The following is an 18,129-nucleotide window of genomic DNA, read 5'->3' as shown; positions in this document are numbered from 1 at the left end:
CATCGTGGCAGCTGCACGCTTGACTTTTCTCAGTTCATGGGCAGTTATTTTGCGCCTTGGTTTTTCCACACGCTTCTTGCGACCCTGTTGACTATTTTGAATGAAACGCTTGAGTGTTCGATGATCACGCTTCAGAAGCTTTGCAATTTTAAGAGTGCTGCATCCCTCTGCAAGATATCTCACTATTTTTTACTTTTCTGAGCCTGTCAAGTCCTTCTTTTGACCCATTTTGCCAAAGGAAAGGAAGTTGCCTAATAATTATGCACACCTGATATAGGGTGTTGATGTCATTAGACCACACCCCTTCTCATTACCGAGATGCACATCACCTAATATGCTTAATTGGTAGTAGGCTTTCGAGCCTATACAGCTTGGAGTAAGACAACATGCATAAAGAGGATGATGTGGTCAAAATACTCATTTGCCTAATAATTCTGCACTCCCTGTATGGGATGCGGACTCAATAGGAGTTCACAAGGCTGAGACTGTTTTTACCAGAGGAATGTACAAATCTGTCTCAGAACAAACATTGGGAGCCTGGCCAGCTTCTATGGGTGTTTTCGACGCACACGAAGTACAGCCAGTGTTTAGTTTCATAACAGAGGAGAGGGGGTTCTAGAACTCTCTTCTTGAGGTGTTTTAAGGTAAAAAAGGACGGGGAGACTTGGCGTCAGACAGGGGCTCGCTTGTGGAATGGGCACATGTGGAGTTTCCCAGGATCTACTTGTGATCTCGATCAGGTCTCCTGCCTGACTGATTTGAGGGCCCCTCCAGTCGCGCTGGAGAGGATGATGACTGACTTAATCTGTGAAGTACTTTAAATCTTGATTATTTAGCACATGGATTCTTGCTCTGTTTATGCATTGCAAATTTCTTTTTAAGTCTTGACCATTTGATTTATGCATTTATCTTTGTATATACACGTTTGGCTGCACTTGAGTTATTTGTTTATTCTCATATCTCGTATGGTCTTAATTTGATATTTGGGAAGTGCCTTAATAAATTCATTATTCAGACTAAGAGTGCTGAATTATTTTGCCATTTTGTCCTCTTATCTGAAGTGAGAAGTAATACAGAAGTACACTGGAGTCAAGGCCGCTGTGGAGTCTCCCAATGTTCGCCACTTAGAATAAGTCCAGCCCAACAGTCTTAAGGGCATAGTGCACAAATGGTCCATGCGGCTGGTGGAATCCTCTGCTCTCTGCTACAAGGCCCTCAATTGCCTCCACGACAGGCCCCGTGGCGTCTGGAATTTAAAAAAGTGCAGTCCAGAGGAGCACAGCCACTAATACCAAATGGCCCCACAGACACAATTCCTCCTCTGACGCTCTGCAGTCCCCCGGAGTCCGGTAGATCTCGAGATGCAAATTGAGGCAGCAAGCAGGAAGAATCAGGTCCGCCCCTCATTACTACACCAAAAAACAAGTCGCTTGGTTGCGGTCGGCTCCAGGTGGGCTAGGTAGGTGACAACGCCCCCTCTGCCGCCGCTGGTGCAACTAGTGTCTTAGGCAGGCCCCGCACACAATGCTGTCCCACCCGCCACACCTCACTTCTCAGGGGTGCACACTTTGGACCGTCACCCTCAACCAGAGTGGTTTGGGTCCCGTTGCATCGGTTGATCTACTTTGATGCCACAGCTCATTGCGTGGGGGCCCAAGCAAAGCCTGCCACCACCTACAATCAAGGCAGCCCAGGCCTCAATCCTGCCGATCGGAGCCAGTCCACTTGTGTATCATCAGCGGCCCCCACAGCCAGCATTCCCGTGCCAGAACTGCAATGGAGTTCTGCCTCCAGGCATCATGTTGGGGGGGGGGGGGGGTGGCTCTGACCATACAGCTGCCCCCTCAGATCACAGGGGGATCACGGGTAACCTGGGACAAAGCAGACCCCATGCATTGGCCCGGGTCTGCTGCCTAAGCAGCCACTGCCGCCAGTTGCTCAGGCAGAGTCCATGCAGCCTCAGGAAAAGTCCTCCGGGGGTCGGCGGGCACCTGCAGGAGAATCCAAAAAGGGAGTACCCTATGAATACTGAAGGGCGGGGGCCCACATGGGGGTCAGAATCACACTGTCAGGCAGGATGCAGATCGGACGATGGGAGCTCATCTAAAGCTCAACTGCCATGTTTGCCTCCCTGGCCACAACACCATGAGATTGGTATTTTTAGCTTCTTGTATTATATGAAACTATAACTGATGTTGTGATGGCAACAATTAAGTTGAATATCACAGGAGATTATATACTGGGCAGTCCGGATGGAAGACTGAGACTTTCGGCAAAGAATACACTTCAATCCAGACATACACAATGCATGGGGAACAGATTGTGAACTTAATCTGTGGATGGGTGGATTATGATGTTAAGGTTCATGCAGTGAATTGTATCGGAATTTATAAGAAATTATAAGAGTAAGATGGATTTAATTTTTAAATTTGATTTCTGATTTTTGAATTTCATACAAAAACTATGAGGATAGTCTGCTTTCTATGTGTATTATCATGCAATTTCAGATCTGGGTGGGACAGCATGGCTGATAACCATTTTGGAGGGGAACAGGTGGATTATAAAAGTGTTGCCAAAATGATGCTGTTTCTCTTAAACTCAGAAACTTACACCAAGAGGTCAACTAGGTCACTCCTGGTAAGCGGTTTTAGTGGATACGGTGCAGAATTGGATTAAGCTATCTTGTGGAGAAGTGTGGCTCAATGGTTAGAGCGGCAGACCTTGATGTAGAAATCTGGCCCGGGACCAGGGTTCAATTCCCGCCTCGGTGGGTCTTGGGCTCAATTTTCTCGGACCTGATAATTCTCGCATCAGTGCCTAATCTAATTCATGGGTCCCACTCTGTAATTCTGGGCAATAGCTTGCTTAATCTCCACAACGGCCCCACCAGTGCTGGGATGCCTGGTTTCACCATGGAGGTTGCCCAGGAGTGGGCACCTCACAGGGAAAAGCCAGGAGGGGTTCCACAGCGGTATGAGTACAGCGCCTTGAGACCCTAACGGGTGTGTAGTGCGCTATACAAGTACGAAGTTTACAGTTTTTTACAGTTTATCTTACTAATGATGCAGAATTGGATTAAGCCATCCTATGTTTACTTATCCTCCCCTTATAGATGCCAATTATTGGAGGAGTTTATTAAAATGGTGATCTGGAGTTTGCACCTACATCCCACATTGAACAGACTACTGGAAACTGTGGGTGATATTGTATAATTTTGGTGTTCTGTGATTAAGTAATTACTATGAGTAAGGAAGTACTCAAGCTTGCCCAATCTTTTCACCAACTCTTTAACTTTACCTAAAAAATTATTTTTTTCTGATTGTGGTCATTTTTTACATCACGAAATTTGTCAAATCTAGGGTATACCTCTGGTGAATTAGACTGGGTTGCAGTTTGATGAAAGGGAACAATGGAATTTTGAGTGAAACTGAAATTAAGATCTAATTAGAAAAGGAAGTCGCTGTGCTAATTGTTTACCTAGAAACACGCGTTTTATGGAAATAAATTTACTGTTTGAATTTCATAACTTATTGTCAAGAATCTGCCAAAAGATTGACAAGAGCATTAATAAACCTTGGGATTTTTTTTTTACTGTTAACACATCATCATGTACCAGTTTTAATACACATCATCCTAATTAGGATTAGGAGTATAGAGAAAGAAAGTAGCTCTGTTTAATTTGCCATGTGATCTTTACTTTTTGCTTGTAATACGTTTTTTTGGAGCTGAAGAAATATATCTGTCTTTGTTTATTATGCAGCCTTGAGAAAGAGGAAAGTCCTTGAAACATGTTCTGGCTGTGTTTGCACTGATTTTGTAAAGCAAATAATGAACCAATGAACTTGAAGAACATGTTTTAATTGGAAGAATACACCTTTTGCAAACAAAGGAAACCTCTGAACTGGAATATGAATTATGCTATTAACCTCAGTGAGAACTATACAAATACTTAAAACAGTACACCAAATAACTATTCATTGTTGGCTACTCATAGCATGGAATGCTTAGAATCTAAAATAGTATGCTCTCATAGCTAGTGTTAACCTTTGTTGCATTTAGTACAACAGGATGTATGGAGTATCTCTTACTTAATGTGACTTACCTTACTAGATCATAAAAGGTGATGCAGTTATTGAAAAGAGCTGGAACAACTGCATAGTTACAATTATCTCATTATTTACTCATGCACAAACCAAACATGTCTGATATGATCAGACACAACATTATCATCCAACTGAACCAACACAAATAACCATAAAAAGACTACTTTCAACAGACCAGTCTTTAACCAAGAAACATAAGAATAGACCATTGTGACCATAGTCAATACGAAACCCCAGGAATGAGCAGAAAGGGTATCCAGAATGAGTTAACAAGGGTAAACAAATAAAGTATACTAAAAATCTGGTGAAGTAACATAGCAGAATATTTTTTTTTAAACTGTAGAGCTTACCTGGGTCCTTGACAGAGGAAGAATGTGTGTTATATGCTTAATACTGACTTTTCCTATGACAACAGTTACAAGTATAACTTCCACATCAAGCTGAGTGATACTAAGTCCATAATAATTTTGGTTGGTTACATTCACAATATGCTGCAAAGAAAAAAAAATGTTTAGGTGATACTAAATACATTCAGCAATAGAAATCTCTAAAGCAAGAAGTGCGTGGAAGTCCATTATTAGCCAGACTTTATTACATTCAGAGGGGTCAATGACAGGCTTCGCAGCTCTGCAATGTGAAGTTCATTTAATTACACTACAAAAATACTTTTAAGATACCATTAAAAAATCTCTGACTTCTAAAAAACAAATGAATACCCTATCCCTTCTTTTATGTTACCTCTGTCTGTGAATGGTATGAAAATTCTCTTAGAAGCCTTCTATCTGCACAACGCCATCTTGTATTATAAAATCTTTATATCATTCCCAGTGGGTAATGCACGAACCTGCTCAACACATTTAATGATTAAACAAGTCTACTGAAATGTAGCAAAGACTGAAACCTCACATCAACCACAAGTTAGTGAAACAGAATATGCATCCAAGTGCAGCTTTCTGTTTGCTTTTAAGACTATTCAAATGCCCAAGACATTTCTGTGATATCACAGAACAGACAAAAGACAATTGTAAATAGGCGTTTTTTTAAATCTTGTGTTACTTTCTACATAGCTCCATGAAACATAACCAAGAAGTTGGTTGCTGGTCTTAAATGTGACATAGTATGTTCCTTGTGTACTGAGGAACTGTTTGGAAATAAATCCCACATGGTCTGCTGAGTTTGTACCCAGGGTGGTTTATTCGCTTACTAAAGGAAAGGAGCTAATAGCCTCAGGGCTACTGTCCACTTCCCAACAATAATGTGACTACAAATAATTTTCAGTACATAGCCACTTACTGAACAGGGTTAGAGTTTTAACTAATGTTTACTCCAAATTATAACTAGAAGCACATTAGTTGAGTGAATAACATTCTCAGGCACTTTAAAAAACCCAATTATTCCACATTAAAATTCACAAAAAGCGATGCAAAGAGACACCCAGTTAAAGGGGAGACATTTATCGTTCATGAGTGTCAAAACGTTATGTCGATATAATGATTTAGTTTTACTTCAAAGCAACAGGGAAAAGAGAAAAATATTTAGGTACATAAACTTTTACATACCTCTGGAAAAAGAAACTTTATTGGTGGGTCTTTTAAAATTAGCTTATGTAAGTCAGACTTGCCATTCTCATAAGCATCGAGAAAGTTGCTAAATAAGTGAACCAATTCTTACAAACGGAATGGGAGACTACATTACAAAGTCTACACCATACGATTGTGCTTGAGTTTTGAAAAAGGGAATGAGCTAAATAACTCGTTTTTAGAGTAGTCTAATTTGTTAAGAGTACATGCACCCGGCAAAAGTGGCCCTAAAGTACTGAATGGCGAAATTGTGAGAAAATAATGTGTACTTACAGTTGTTTCAAGGTTAACGCTTGGCTGAACTGTACTGATAGATACAGACGATGAGTTCACCCCTCCAGACACCAACTCAATCGAGCGGGGAAACAAGAAGAAAATCACCAGGGAAAATGCAAGTACACAGGCCACTACAGTCACAGAGACATAGAGTTTCCTAAAAAAGAAAACATGCATGAGACATTATTAACCATAGTTGGCATCTTCATCATCATCATCATCACATACACCTAAGGAACACTCTCTTTTAGAAGACCGTATCAAGTGAGTTTAATAGAGTAGCAAATGCTGTAGGCACATGACCAAAAACCACCAATCAATCCATTAAGCTCCCGCAACAAATTAAGTTACCTGAAATTCCACTGTTGGTATCTCACATAGAGTCACGTGCTTGAATCATTCTCCCATAGCCAGGGTGAGAATCGCCGGTAAACTTAATTAGCAGTGAACCGTGTTAAAATGACCACAGGCCTCAAAATCAATATTTGTTTAGTAGCACATTCACCTCGTTTGAAGCAACCCGAACTTCAGCTAGTGAGGTGGTGGAGGTGCCAAGCTCTCCTTCTGCCCCTAAAGGCCACCATAGCTCAGATCAATTTTGTTGGAGCAATTTTAGGATAATCATTATGTGCACATTCATATGAATTAATTGCAACTGAAATAATAACACTGGGATATTTCGAAGTATATTTTTCTCGCCTTTATTTAACTAGTCCTCGACTTCATCCTGGAAAAGATGGCAGCCGCTGTTTCATAATAATCACCATGTTTAAATAACCTTATTTGAGACTGCACACTGTAAAATGTGCAATATTTGTTTGTAATGAAATGTTGTTCACGAAGAATTCTGGGGAAACATTTGCAACATTCAAGGCTCTTCATATTTGCATGCTGTAGACCAAACATTAATGAGACTTTCCATTATTTATCATACCACAATGTTCAGTTATATATGTTGAATCTTGTTAGGGACACATTGCCTCATCTATTCTCGAAGTTAACACTGCCAGCAATCCTGCAATTTTGGTGCCACTAATGTTTTGTATCTTTTTATTTACAGAAAACGTATCTAACAACACTGCATGCACACAATGCCTACACGTGTTACAAGAATCAATAATTCCCTCTATGACAGTACATGTTTATTTCCCCGGGGTGCCTTGCTCGTAGAACTACCATAGCATATTCCATGTTCATTGTAAAGTCAAAGCCCATCCCTTGTATCTTTCCATGATTGCGAGATTCACTTCCAATTTTTTGGGTACCCTCTGCTAAGGTAAATGTGTTTCTCCATCAGGGAACACCAGTACGTTCTCCACCTACGGAGCACATTTCTCCTGGCCTCCAGGAAACTCACTCTACAGAATGTACAGGGAGTGCAGAATTATTAGGCAAATGAGTATTTTGACCACATCATCCTCTTTATGCATGTTGTCTTACTCCAAGCTGTATAGGCTCGAAAGCCTACTACCAATTAAGCATATTAGGTGATGTGCATCTCTGTAATGAGAAGGGGTGTGGTCTAATGACATCAACACTCTATATCAGGTGTGCATAATTATTAGGCAACTTCCTTTCCTTTGGCAAAATGGGTCAAAAGAAGGACTTGACAGGCACAGAAAAGTCAAAAATAGTGAGATATCTTGCAGAGGGATGCAGCACTCTTAAAATTGCAAAGCTTCTGAAGCGTGATCATCGAACAATCAAGCGTTTCATTCAAAATAGTCAACAGGGTCGCAAGAAGCGTGTGGAAAAACCAAGGCGCAAAATAACTGCCCATGAACTGAGAAAAGTCAAGCGTGCAGCTGCCACGATGCCACTTGCCACCAGTTTGGCCATATTTCAGAGCTGCAACATCACTGGAGTGCCCAAAAGCACAAGGTGTGCAATACTCAGAGACATGGCCAAGGTAAGAAAGGCTGAAAGACGACCACCACTGAACAAGACACACAAGCTGAAACGTCAAGACTGGGCCAAGAAATATCTCAAGACTGATTTTTCTAAGGTTTTATGGACTGATGAAATGAGAGTGAGTCTTGATGGGCCAGATGGATGGGCCCGTGGCTGGATTGGTAAAGGGCAGAGAGCTCCAGTCCGACTCAGACGCCAGCAAGGTGGAGGTGGAGTACTGGTTTGGGCTGGTATCATCAAAGATGAGCTTGTGGGGCCTTTTCGGGTTGAGGATGGAGTCAAGCTCAACTCCCAGTCCTACTGCCAGTTCCTGGAAGACACCTTCTTCAAGCAGTGGTACAGGAAGAAGTCTGCATCCTTCAAGAAAAACATGATTTTCATGCAGGACAATGCTCCATCACACGCGTCCAAGTACTCCACAGCGTGGCTGGCAAGAAAGGGTATAAAAGAAGGAAATCTAATGACATGGCCTCCTTGTTCACCTGATCTGAACCCCATTGAGAACCTGTGGTCCATCATCAAATGTGAGATTTACAAGGAGGGAAAACAGTACACCTCTCTGAACAGTGTCTGGGAGGCTGTGGTTGCAGCTGCACGCAATGTTGATGGTGAACAGATCAAAACACTGACAGAATCCATGGATGGCAGGCTTTTGAGTGTCCTTGCAAAGAAAGGTGGCTATATTGGTCACTGATTTGTTTTTGTTTTGTTTTTGAATGTCAGAAATGTATATTTGTGAATGTTGAGATGTTATATTGGTTTCACTGGTAATAATAAATAATTGAAATGGGTATATATTTTTGTTGTTGTTAAGTTGCCTAATAATTATGCACAGTAATAGTCACCTGCACACACAGATATCCCCCTAACATAGCTAAAACTAAAAACAAACTAAAAACTACTTCCAAAAATATTCAGCTTTGATATTAATGAGTTTTTTGGGTTCATTGAGAACATGGTTGTTGTTCAATAATAAAATTAATCCTCAAAAATACAACTTGCCTAATAATTCTGCACTCCCTGTATTTGCACGTCACTTTACCCCAAATATCAATAATTGCCAGTTTTAGCATGGGAGGGTCCTTTAGGCCAGATATAAGGCACTGTTTCACCGCCATCCAAAAAGGGGGTGTATCACTGAGCAGGCCCAGAGTGTGTGCACGAAGATACTCTATAGGCAACCACTGTGCAAGCATCGATCTGTCTGCGCTCAAGAAATCCTTGCCAGCAGCACCCTCATTAAACATGCTCTGAGAAGGATCTCCAGTGGCACCAGCCTATTGCCACTTCCTTCGGTGCAGCCAACACATCCTCCCCTGTCACCTTCATCATTTCCCCTTAAAATCCACAATGGGGTCTGGAGTGTTGTGAATAATCTTTTGGTAGATGAGAGCTATTGCTTTCCCCGGAATTACTTCCGACAGCACTCTGTCGTCCTGAGGCGATACGACCACCTGGGGGTCTCCTATGGGATATGAGTCACTAAGGAATGGCGTTACTGTATGAATTTAAATACCTGTGAGCTCGCCAGTTGACATTTCTCCTGGTGATCTTCCAGGGTTTTTAGTCCAGTCTTTCCAGATACATCTACCAGCTTACTGATACCTATTAAATCCCATGTCCTGAGACCCTGCAGGTCGCCTACCTCACAATGCAGGTCGCTGTCCCACAAAGGGGTTTCCCTTGTAAGGTCCCATTCCGTCTCAGACACCTCAGTGTTATGTAACATTCCTGAAGAGCCACCTGTGTGGTCTGAGGAAGTGCAATCCAGCCTCCCGGTTTATACAAGGCCACTGGGTACCTCCTAGGGCTCATGACATGTCTATCGACCCTCAAGGATGGCTCGTCCAGTGCGGCGAAGGCCCATTCATTAACAACCACCAGGTGTGAGGCCCAGGAGTATGCTCGTAGACCCGGGAGGGCAAACCCCACCAGCTAGACGCCCCTGGATAGCGGTCCCTGGGCGACTTGGGCAGGTTTCCCCATTCGATAATAGAGCTCGCATCTCTGTTTCCACGTGGCTGAAAAATTCTGCAGGGAGTGTTCTGGAGGTTATATGTGAATTTTGGAAGGGAAATCACTTTTTGCATCGCCACTCTTCCCAGGTGGAACAGTGGGAGGGTTTGCGAATGCGGACTGTCTTGTTGGAATCTCCTTAGGATTGGGTCCGCAGCTCATACAGGTCCTGACTGCTTTCATATAGGGCCAATCTAAAGTATTGAATGCCTTTGTTGTATCCAAGGATAACACTGCTGTGGGTTCCAATATATCCTTGGTGTTTTTCAGACAGCCGAACAGTCGGAGAATCAGACGGGTACTCTGGTTGGGCATAAAGCCTGTATGATACATGTATATCAATGTGAAGCTAACCAGGTGGAGTTTAACCTCAGTACTAAGCAGCGATATCAGATGACAGGAGCCACAGTCCTCTGTATACTGGCCTTTCTGGAGTATGACTATAATTAAGGCCATGCAGAGGTACGGTGGTAGGATCTGCGCAATATGTGCATCCTTAAACATAGTGAGGCAGTGGGTCACCAATCTGTTGTCTAGGCCCTTGTAGAACTGTGCCAGTAAGCCATATGGGCCAGCCTTTTTACCAGATTGCATGGACTCGATTGTTCCCAAATCCTCCCGTCGATCAGACCCACTTACAGTGTCAGTTTGTCCCCCTACGAGAGCGTTTGGGGGGGGGTGACTATGATGTCCCACAGGAAGGCCTCGTAGCAGTCTCTGCAATATCATCTGCCAGTTTTAAAGATGCTAACCACCTGAGTCACCAAGTCACATTTCACCAGCCTTGCCAATAAATAAACTGCTTTATCCCCCATCAGACATGTTGTACTGCAACGTGCCCGGACCTTGCCTCATCCTGTCCCAGTGGCTGGTAGTGCCTTTATCTGAGACGGAGGGCATGCAGGGTCTGCTCTTCCTCTGTCCCAGTGGCTGGTAGTGCCTTTATCTGAGACAGAGGGCATGCAGGGTCTGCTCTTCCTGAGTTTCCACCTATTGCCGTTTTATCAGGATAATGCCCGCCTCAGCCTGTAATGCTGCTTCCATACAGTTGCTTTTCTTGGCCGTAATAAGGGATATCGCCTGCCCCCTGATAACGGTTCTGTAGGCTTCCCACAGGGCCACGTGGGATAGGACCATCTCCTTGTTAACTGTGAAAGAGAGAGCCGTAACCTCCTTTAATTGCCCCAACACCTTTCTGGCCTTTGAAACATTATTAGTTCCAGAAAGCCCACACTATTGCCAAAGAACTAGATTTACAAGTAATTAAATTTCTTCTCCAGCATTGGATATTTCATATAGTTGCATGCTTGAGTCAGAATAGAAAGCAGTACATACGAATTAGGATGTAGCTAGAAGCATGCTCACCTTTATTGACACAGGTTGTGAAGGACTGCTCGTTCTACTGCTGAATCCGCTTCTTTATTCACATTCAAGCAGTCGTGCTTTGTGAACATATGCCACCTCCTCCAGGTAGCTGCAGGACAGATGTCTTGCAAAGGCACACCAGCGTAGAGTGCAACAATCGTCACCATGCTCATGATTGAATGAGGCCTCATGTTTTTCTAGAGTGGACGCTTTGCGTTTTTGTGGCAAAAGATGATGCAGGCTAACCGCCAATGTGGTACTTGCTGCTTGGACAGGGGTAGGCCTATCCTTGGGTGGCCAAAGTATAGAAACACTTGGTCAGAACAGTGAGTGTCTTTCTTTTGTTCATGTAAACCTTGATGAACCTATGAGCATCAAAGGAGTGCAGTGACATTCCTGCTGATGTTTTGAATTTGTGCAAAAAGGAGAGCAGAATAACAGGCTCATTCTAATGGTAATCATTATTGCCCTTAGGTATAAACTTAGGATTGGTCCATAACAAGACTTTGTCCTTAATAAAGCGGAAACTGTAAAGCCTGCATTTCCCCCACTCTATGTACGGATGTAAACACCAAGATAAACACTGTCTTCTAGGAAATGAACTCTAGATGTACTCGATGGATCCGCTCAAACTTAAAGCAGCATGAGCTGACGACGGCCAATATTAAGCTCCCCTGTTACAAGAGGGTGCCACAGAGGATGAAATGCATTTATGAACCCTCTCTACAGGAAGAGAGGTCGAATTCTCTTTCGTGCTTTGAAACTGTGAAATTGCTGCCAGATGGACTTGTACTGACAAGTATTTTAGACCATTCTTGGGAAGACTCAGCAAATAAGGAAGTATTTGGTGGGGTATTCTAGTCACTTGGGGAGACCCTTTGGTCTCGAACCAGACACTGAAATACTTCCACTTGGCATTATAAGGTCCTGTGGTTAATGGCGCCCATGCTTGTGGCAGGATGTTTCCACATTCTGCTGTGAGCTGCAAATGACCAGGTACCAAAGGGTCAGGCTCAATGATGAGAAGTTCTGGAGTAATATTTCCTCTATGTGCTTAGAGAGGAGCTTAGGGTGCATCTTCAATGGAAATGATGGATGTGCAGATAGGTTCGGGAGCTCAGTTAACCAGTACTTCGTGGTCAGACCGTATCAATGAGAATCAGAGTTCAATGTTCCGCCTTTGCTTTCCTTAGGACTCTGGGAATTAGGGGAAAAGGCGTAAAAGCGTACACAAAGACATTGGATCATTTGATCAATAAGGCATTGCCCGGGGATCATGGTTGACACTATCTGCTTGCCTCACACATGAATTTTCTTTTGCTACCTAGTGCAAACAAGTCCAATGTGGGGCGAGTACATCAGTGGAAGATGATCTCTGCTTGGTCGTGGTGGAGTTCCCACTGTGATAATGTTTGGCTGAGTGCGTCTTTCTGGTCGTTTTGTGGTCCCGGGAGATGTTCCAAGGTGATGTCTACTTAGTGGGAAATGGCACAGTCCCTTAGCATGTGTGCCTCTTCCGACAGAGGTCGAGACCTCATTCCTCCCCGTCTGGCTATGTAAAACACCAATGTTGTGTTGTCTGTTCTTCTGAAGGCCGACTGATCTGCGAGCCTTGGAGGAACTCCTGTAGACCCAGTCTTATGGCACAGAGTTCCAGTGAATTGATATAGATTCTTTTTGCATCTGACCCTAGCCCTTTGGTTGACGGTTCCTGCATGTGCATCGCAAACTCTCCATAGAGGCATCTGTTGTTAGCACCACTCTGTCGGATGAAGGGTGGAAAGGAGATCTGTAAGGAACCATCACCATACCAGTGCCTGCTTAAGATTTCTTGTGACTCGTAGAGTATCATCCAACGTGTTGTGATGTTGCTTCAATGGGTTGTCTAGGTCTTGATGGATGGGTCCCACCCGGAGCCTGCCAAAGGGTATAAGACCTACACATAATGACGTTAAGACCAGCAGACATTTGTACTGACTGACTAAGGCAGATTGTTTCAACAGAGAAGGTCTTTAACATGGATTGAAGTTTTATTAGTCTGTCCACCAAAAAGAAAACCTTTCTAAGTTGGGTGTCTAGTATTGGTTCCAAGAATTGTCAGTAGTCAAGGTCAGTCCTAATATATGGAACAAGCAATCAAAGAAACCTTTGCCTCTTCCTTTGATGGAGCTTTGACAAGCCAATCGCCAAAGTATGGGTACATTTAATGACTCATCTGAAGAAGGCAACAACCGGCGCTAGGCACTCTGCAAATATTTGTGGTGCAGATTTGGGGCCAAATGGATACGCCTTGAGTTGGTAGTGCCACCAAGATGATGATAGTGGAGGACTCCAAGAGATTTTGGCCTATCTGCATCGGTTTTAATATTCTAAAAGGTGTCATGAATATATTTCCCAAACAGTGACTCAAACGGCATCCATTATTTTTGCTTCCATTTTCAGATGGAAAGATGTAGACCTCAGCCAACGCAGTCTCCTTGATATAGCTGCTGCTGCCAGCTGGCCAAGACTACATTTGAAACATCCACTGCAGTATCAATGATGACTGCTGATGTTGTTGCACCCTCACTTATAATAGCTTCAGCAATCTCCTTATTCTCCAGCCTGGGGTCAATTAGTGACTAGATATCATGTTGCATCTGGCAATCATAATGGCTTAAAATTGCCAACGTGTTGCATGCTTCACTGATGTTGGCACCATGTAACCAACTCTACAGTCAAAATTATCTGAGCGCCTGCATGGATAAGAGTCTGGTATGGGATGGCTCATGAGTCAGGCCGGGGCTGTGTCTGGCCCCAGCAATTCTTCTCTAAACGGGGCACACCTGCTAAAACTGTGCCTGGTGTTTTAATTACTTTAGGTATTCTGACCCAACAAAAGCTAGTACAGGTATAGACCTTATAGCTTTACGTACCTGCTCCTTGAAGTCATATAGGGAGCATTATTTGGGGAGGTCAGTGTGACTCTTTATGAAATTTGGTTCACCACAGATGTAGTGGGGGGCAGTGGCGCAGGAGGTGCTGGTAGCAGATGTTGTGGCGGAGGCAGTGGCATAGTGGAGGTGCGGTGGACATAAGCTGTCTGGCAGGCTGCTGTGATGTTATAAGGCTGACAAACATGCAACAGGCAAGAAAGGTTGTGGCTGGTTATTTACATTTATTTGTGGCAGGCTATTTACATTTGTATTTTGAAATGTTGCATTTATTGAAAAGCACACTGCATATGTTATCATGAATTTATTGTTCATGTTTTTCATTTATTCTGATATGCTTGCAATTATAGTTGAGTGTTTAAAGGTACACATTAACTGTAATTTATGAAGTTAGCATGAGTATGTCCCCTCGTTTTAATGTGTGAAATGAATTTTCAGTGCTCTGCAGGTTTTTCTATGCAGGTTCACATTTTTATTTCTTAGCTAAGTGAAAGGAGTATTATGTATTGTAGATACAAAAGCCTAAGAAAGAAGATCTTGGCACAGACTGGGTGATTTAATGAGCAGAAAAAAACTCCTATTGTCTACCTGAAGAGAAGAAACTCAAGGTTAACTTTGTCATTAGTGTTCCGTGAGATATCAGAATCACTCCATGTTGCAAATGCGCTCTGTGAGAAGTGGAAATAACTGGGTTTTCGATGATGTGTTGAAAAGATAAAGATGCTCCTGGAACTTTCCACTTTAAGTTAGTGCTCATTTTGTTGGACTTGCTGCAGATTTCTTTAGACTGAGAGTGGTACAGACCTCTCAGACCCCTTTATTTCTGAAGATTTCTACTGGAGTCTTTCCAATGCGGACACCTACCTTGCTCTGCCCCTGGACCCTTGAGTTCCTATCCAATTTAGCTTAGACCTTAACTAAATGGCATTGATTCTGTTCCTGCTGAGAAGGAGAAATCCAAATTTCCTTGAGGAATATCAATTCCTACTTCTGAAACTGAAATTTGTATATGCCTTATGCTAAGGAGACTGAACTTATTCCAGTGTTTCAGCTTCCCTGTTCTGATTCTGTACCTTTATAATCTTATTTTGATATGCACATGTTGCTTGGCATTCGAAGTATGACTCCTAGAGAATATGTATGGTTGACTGCCTTTCTTTTACACAAAAAAAGAAGTATGACTATTTAGGTTTGAGTCTATCTTCTTTTCTTTTTCTTTCTTTAGGTCACTAGGAGGTCCCTGTCAGCTGGCACCCTCAACAGAAAGAAGAGGTAAGTTTTCACAAAGGATTGATTCTTTTAGCCTTTTAAGGTGAGGTTAGTATGTTTTCTTCCGCTCTCCAGGTTATCTGTGTATTGTGGGATAACAAGGAAACACCACAGTGTCTAAAAGTTCTCCCGTCTACGCGGATATGACTTCTCAGACAACCAACAGAAGTTAAAAAAATGAACGTGCCCAAAAAGAAAAGGAAAAAAAGAACTGAAACAGAAGGTCTTAGGGAAATTGTTTTAGCTTGCGAGATTTTCCACGCAATGTAGAAAGACCCACTTGAGTGTAAGCATTCTCCTTGTTATTGAAAGTGAACTCCCCGACATGCAGTGCGTACTGCGGTAATCTCTGCTATGATCTGCATGGGTGCAATGGAGCTTTTAGGAGGTGAGCATAACCTTGTCCGATTTTTTCAAAATCAGGGGAGTTTAATACTGGGCTAGAGGCTGTGGCTAACTTAAGCTGCTTAAAAGCTTCCAAAGGCTGGACAGAGGGTTGACGGAAATCATGGTTGTTAGTGGTTTTCTTGAGAAGGCCAGTTAAAGGGCTGGCAATGTCTGAATAATGAGGGGGTTAATCTCTGATAGTACCCCAGTGATCTTAACAAGGCCCTTAATTTTTTTTTTTGTTTCGGGGGAAGGGTGTTTCAGTAATAGCTCTAACTTTCTCAGACTGTTCAATGATTCAATTTCTTAACACATAACCCATGTATTTCACCTTGCTACAATGGGCTCTGGATTTTTAAAACTTATATGTAAATTGGCTTACTCAAATAGTTTCAGAACTGCTTGAAGATGACCCAGATGCTCCTCCCAGGTTGGAATGAAGATGACTATGTCATCCAAGTAAGCGGAGAAGTACTCTTGATGGTTTCTTAGGACCTGAATCATGAGACGCTGATAAGTGGCGGGGGCCCCGTGAAGACCAAAGGGTAACATACTAAATTGAAACAGATCAAAAGGTAGTTTTCTGTCAGTCTTCCTTTTTTGGGGTACCTGTCAATAACCCTTGGTGAGATCTATTGTGGTGATGTATTGGGTCTTGCCTAGATTCTCAATGAGCTTGTCAATTGGGGAAGGGGGTATGCATCTCATTTGGAGATATTATGGACAGCACTAAAGTCAATGCAGAAGCGTATGCTTGCATCAGGTTTTGGGACTAGAATGATTGGTGAGGACCAGTTACTTTGTATGGTTGTATGACCCCCATTTTTAACATCTGATCTACCTGTTTCCATATGCCCAGTCACCTGGCCGCCGGAATCCTGTAGGGATTTTGTTTAACCATGATGCCTTCTCTATTGGGAATGCCATGATCTGCTAGAGTTATTTTCCCTGGTAGATAAAAAAAAGATGGCTGCGAATGGCTGTAACGTTTGTACAAGATCCTTCTTTCATTCTCTTGACAAACCCTTGTGTATAGGAAGCTGATCTGTTGTTTTGGGTATAGTGCTCTCTGGGATAGCGGCCTGTACTTGTTTTGAAAGAGGTACCAACCATTTCTTCAACAGGTCTACATGGACGATTTGTGTTTTGTTGGGGGATATTCTCACCCTTAAAGGTGACACTGCTTATTTTTTCAATTATCTAAAAAGGGCCTTTCCACTCGGATTTCATCTGTTGTACGGAAGTGGGCAAAAGAACCAAAACCCTATCTCCCACTTGGAAGGTTCTCCACTTCTTCCCTTTATCATATATTTGTTGATGCTTTTCTGGTTTTTCTCTAGATTACTATGGGCAAGGCCCCTCAGTTTTCCAATGTGGGTTCTCAATTGCTTGGTATAGTTGAGTAAATTCCCAGCCTCTTGTTCCATATCCTTTTCCCATGCCTCTTTTGTGATCTCTAATAAGGTCCAGGGCTTCTGCCCATAAAGTAGCTCAAAAGGAGAGTAACCTAGGCTACTCTGAACCTGTCCCCGCAAGACAAAAAGAACTAAGGGAAGTATCTGATTCCAGCTGTTCCCTTCCTCAGTCAACATTTTCTTCAGGATAAGTTTGAGGGATCCATTTTAGCGCTATACTAACAAATCGGTTTGAGGATGGTATACAGAGGTTTTGAGATGGTGGATGCAGAGTTGCTTACAAATTTGTTTCACCAAACTGGTCAGTAAGAATTTCTTTAACAAATCCTGCGTGGGAGAAAACCTCCACCAAATGCTGCACAATAGTTTTAATGTTAGGGATGCGTAAGGAAATGGCCTCAGGGTGCCAGGTTGCATAATCAACAAACACTAGTTCCTACTGATGCCTTTTTTATGTCTTAGGTAGGGGTCCGATGAGAGCCAGCCCTTCTCTTCCTATTAATGGTAATGGTTTTAACCTTAAGTGGCCGATAGGGATTTTTCCATTGACAAACCTCGCACTCAGCAATATCCTTTTTATTTGCGCAAATATACCGGGCCAATAGAAGTGGCATAGGATCTAATGAGTAGTCTTCTCAGACCCTGAAAGGCTGGATAATAGATGGACATGCAAATAGAAGATTATTTGATCTCTAAATTCTTTGGGAACAAAAAATTGCAGTGGTTCAATAGCTCTGCCTATTCTGTACAAAAGCCCTTTTCTAATCTGGAAGTGGGGATAGGTAGTTGTCTGATTCTGTTTGGCATTGTCCCACACCTGTTAGATGGTGGCATAATTTAAATGAGTTACCCTAAGGTCACAAACCATCGTCCA

At 42.7% G+C, this 18,129-nt stretch overlaps 1 protein-coding gene across 2 annotated transcripts in view; it reads right to left on the bottom strand.

Annotated features, from left to right (window-relative positions):
• The window catches only part of TMEM106A (transmembrane protein 106A), a 327,382-nt gene that overhangs the window by 104,531 nt on the left and 204,722 nt on the right, over window positions 1–18,129 (bottom strand). For both annotated transcript variants that reach the window (XM_069237770.1, XM_069237771.1), the window contains exons 4-5: window positions 5,957–6,116; window positions 4,454–4,594 (exon numbers count right to left, since the gene is read on the bottom strand). In XM_069237770.1, coding sequence (XP_069093871.1) covers window positions 4,454–4,594; window positions 5,957–6,116 — 301 coding nt within the window. The remainder of the gene's footprint in view (window positions 1–4,453; window positions 4,595–5,956; window positions 6,117–18,129) is intronic.

This window comes from Pleurodeles waltl, chromosome 6 (genome assembly GCF_031143425.1).
Source record: "Pleurodeles waltl isolate 20211129_DDA chromosome 6, aPleWal1.hap1.20221129, whole genome shotgun sequence".
In the NCBI taxonomy this organism is placed as follows: domain Eukaryota; kingdom Metazoa; phylum Chordata; class Amphibia; order Caudata; family Salamandridae; genus Pleurodeles; species Pleurodeles waltl.
The sequence above is the reverse complement of the archived record's forward strand: the minus strand, read 5'-3'. Positions and strand labels throughout refer to the sequence as shown.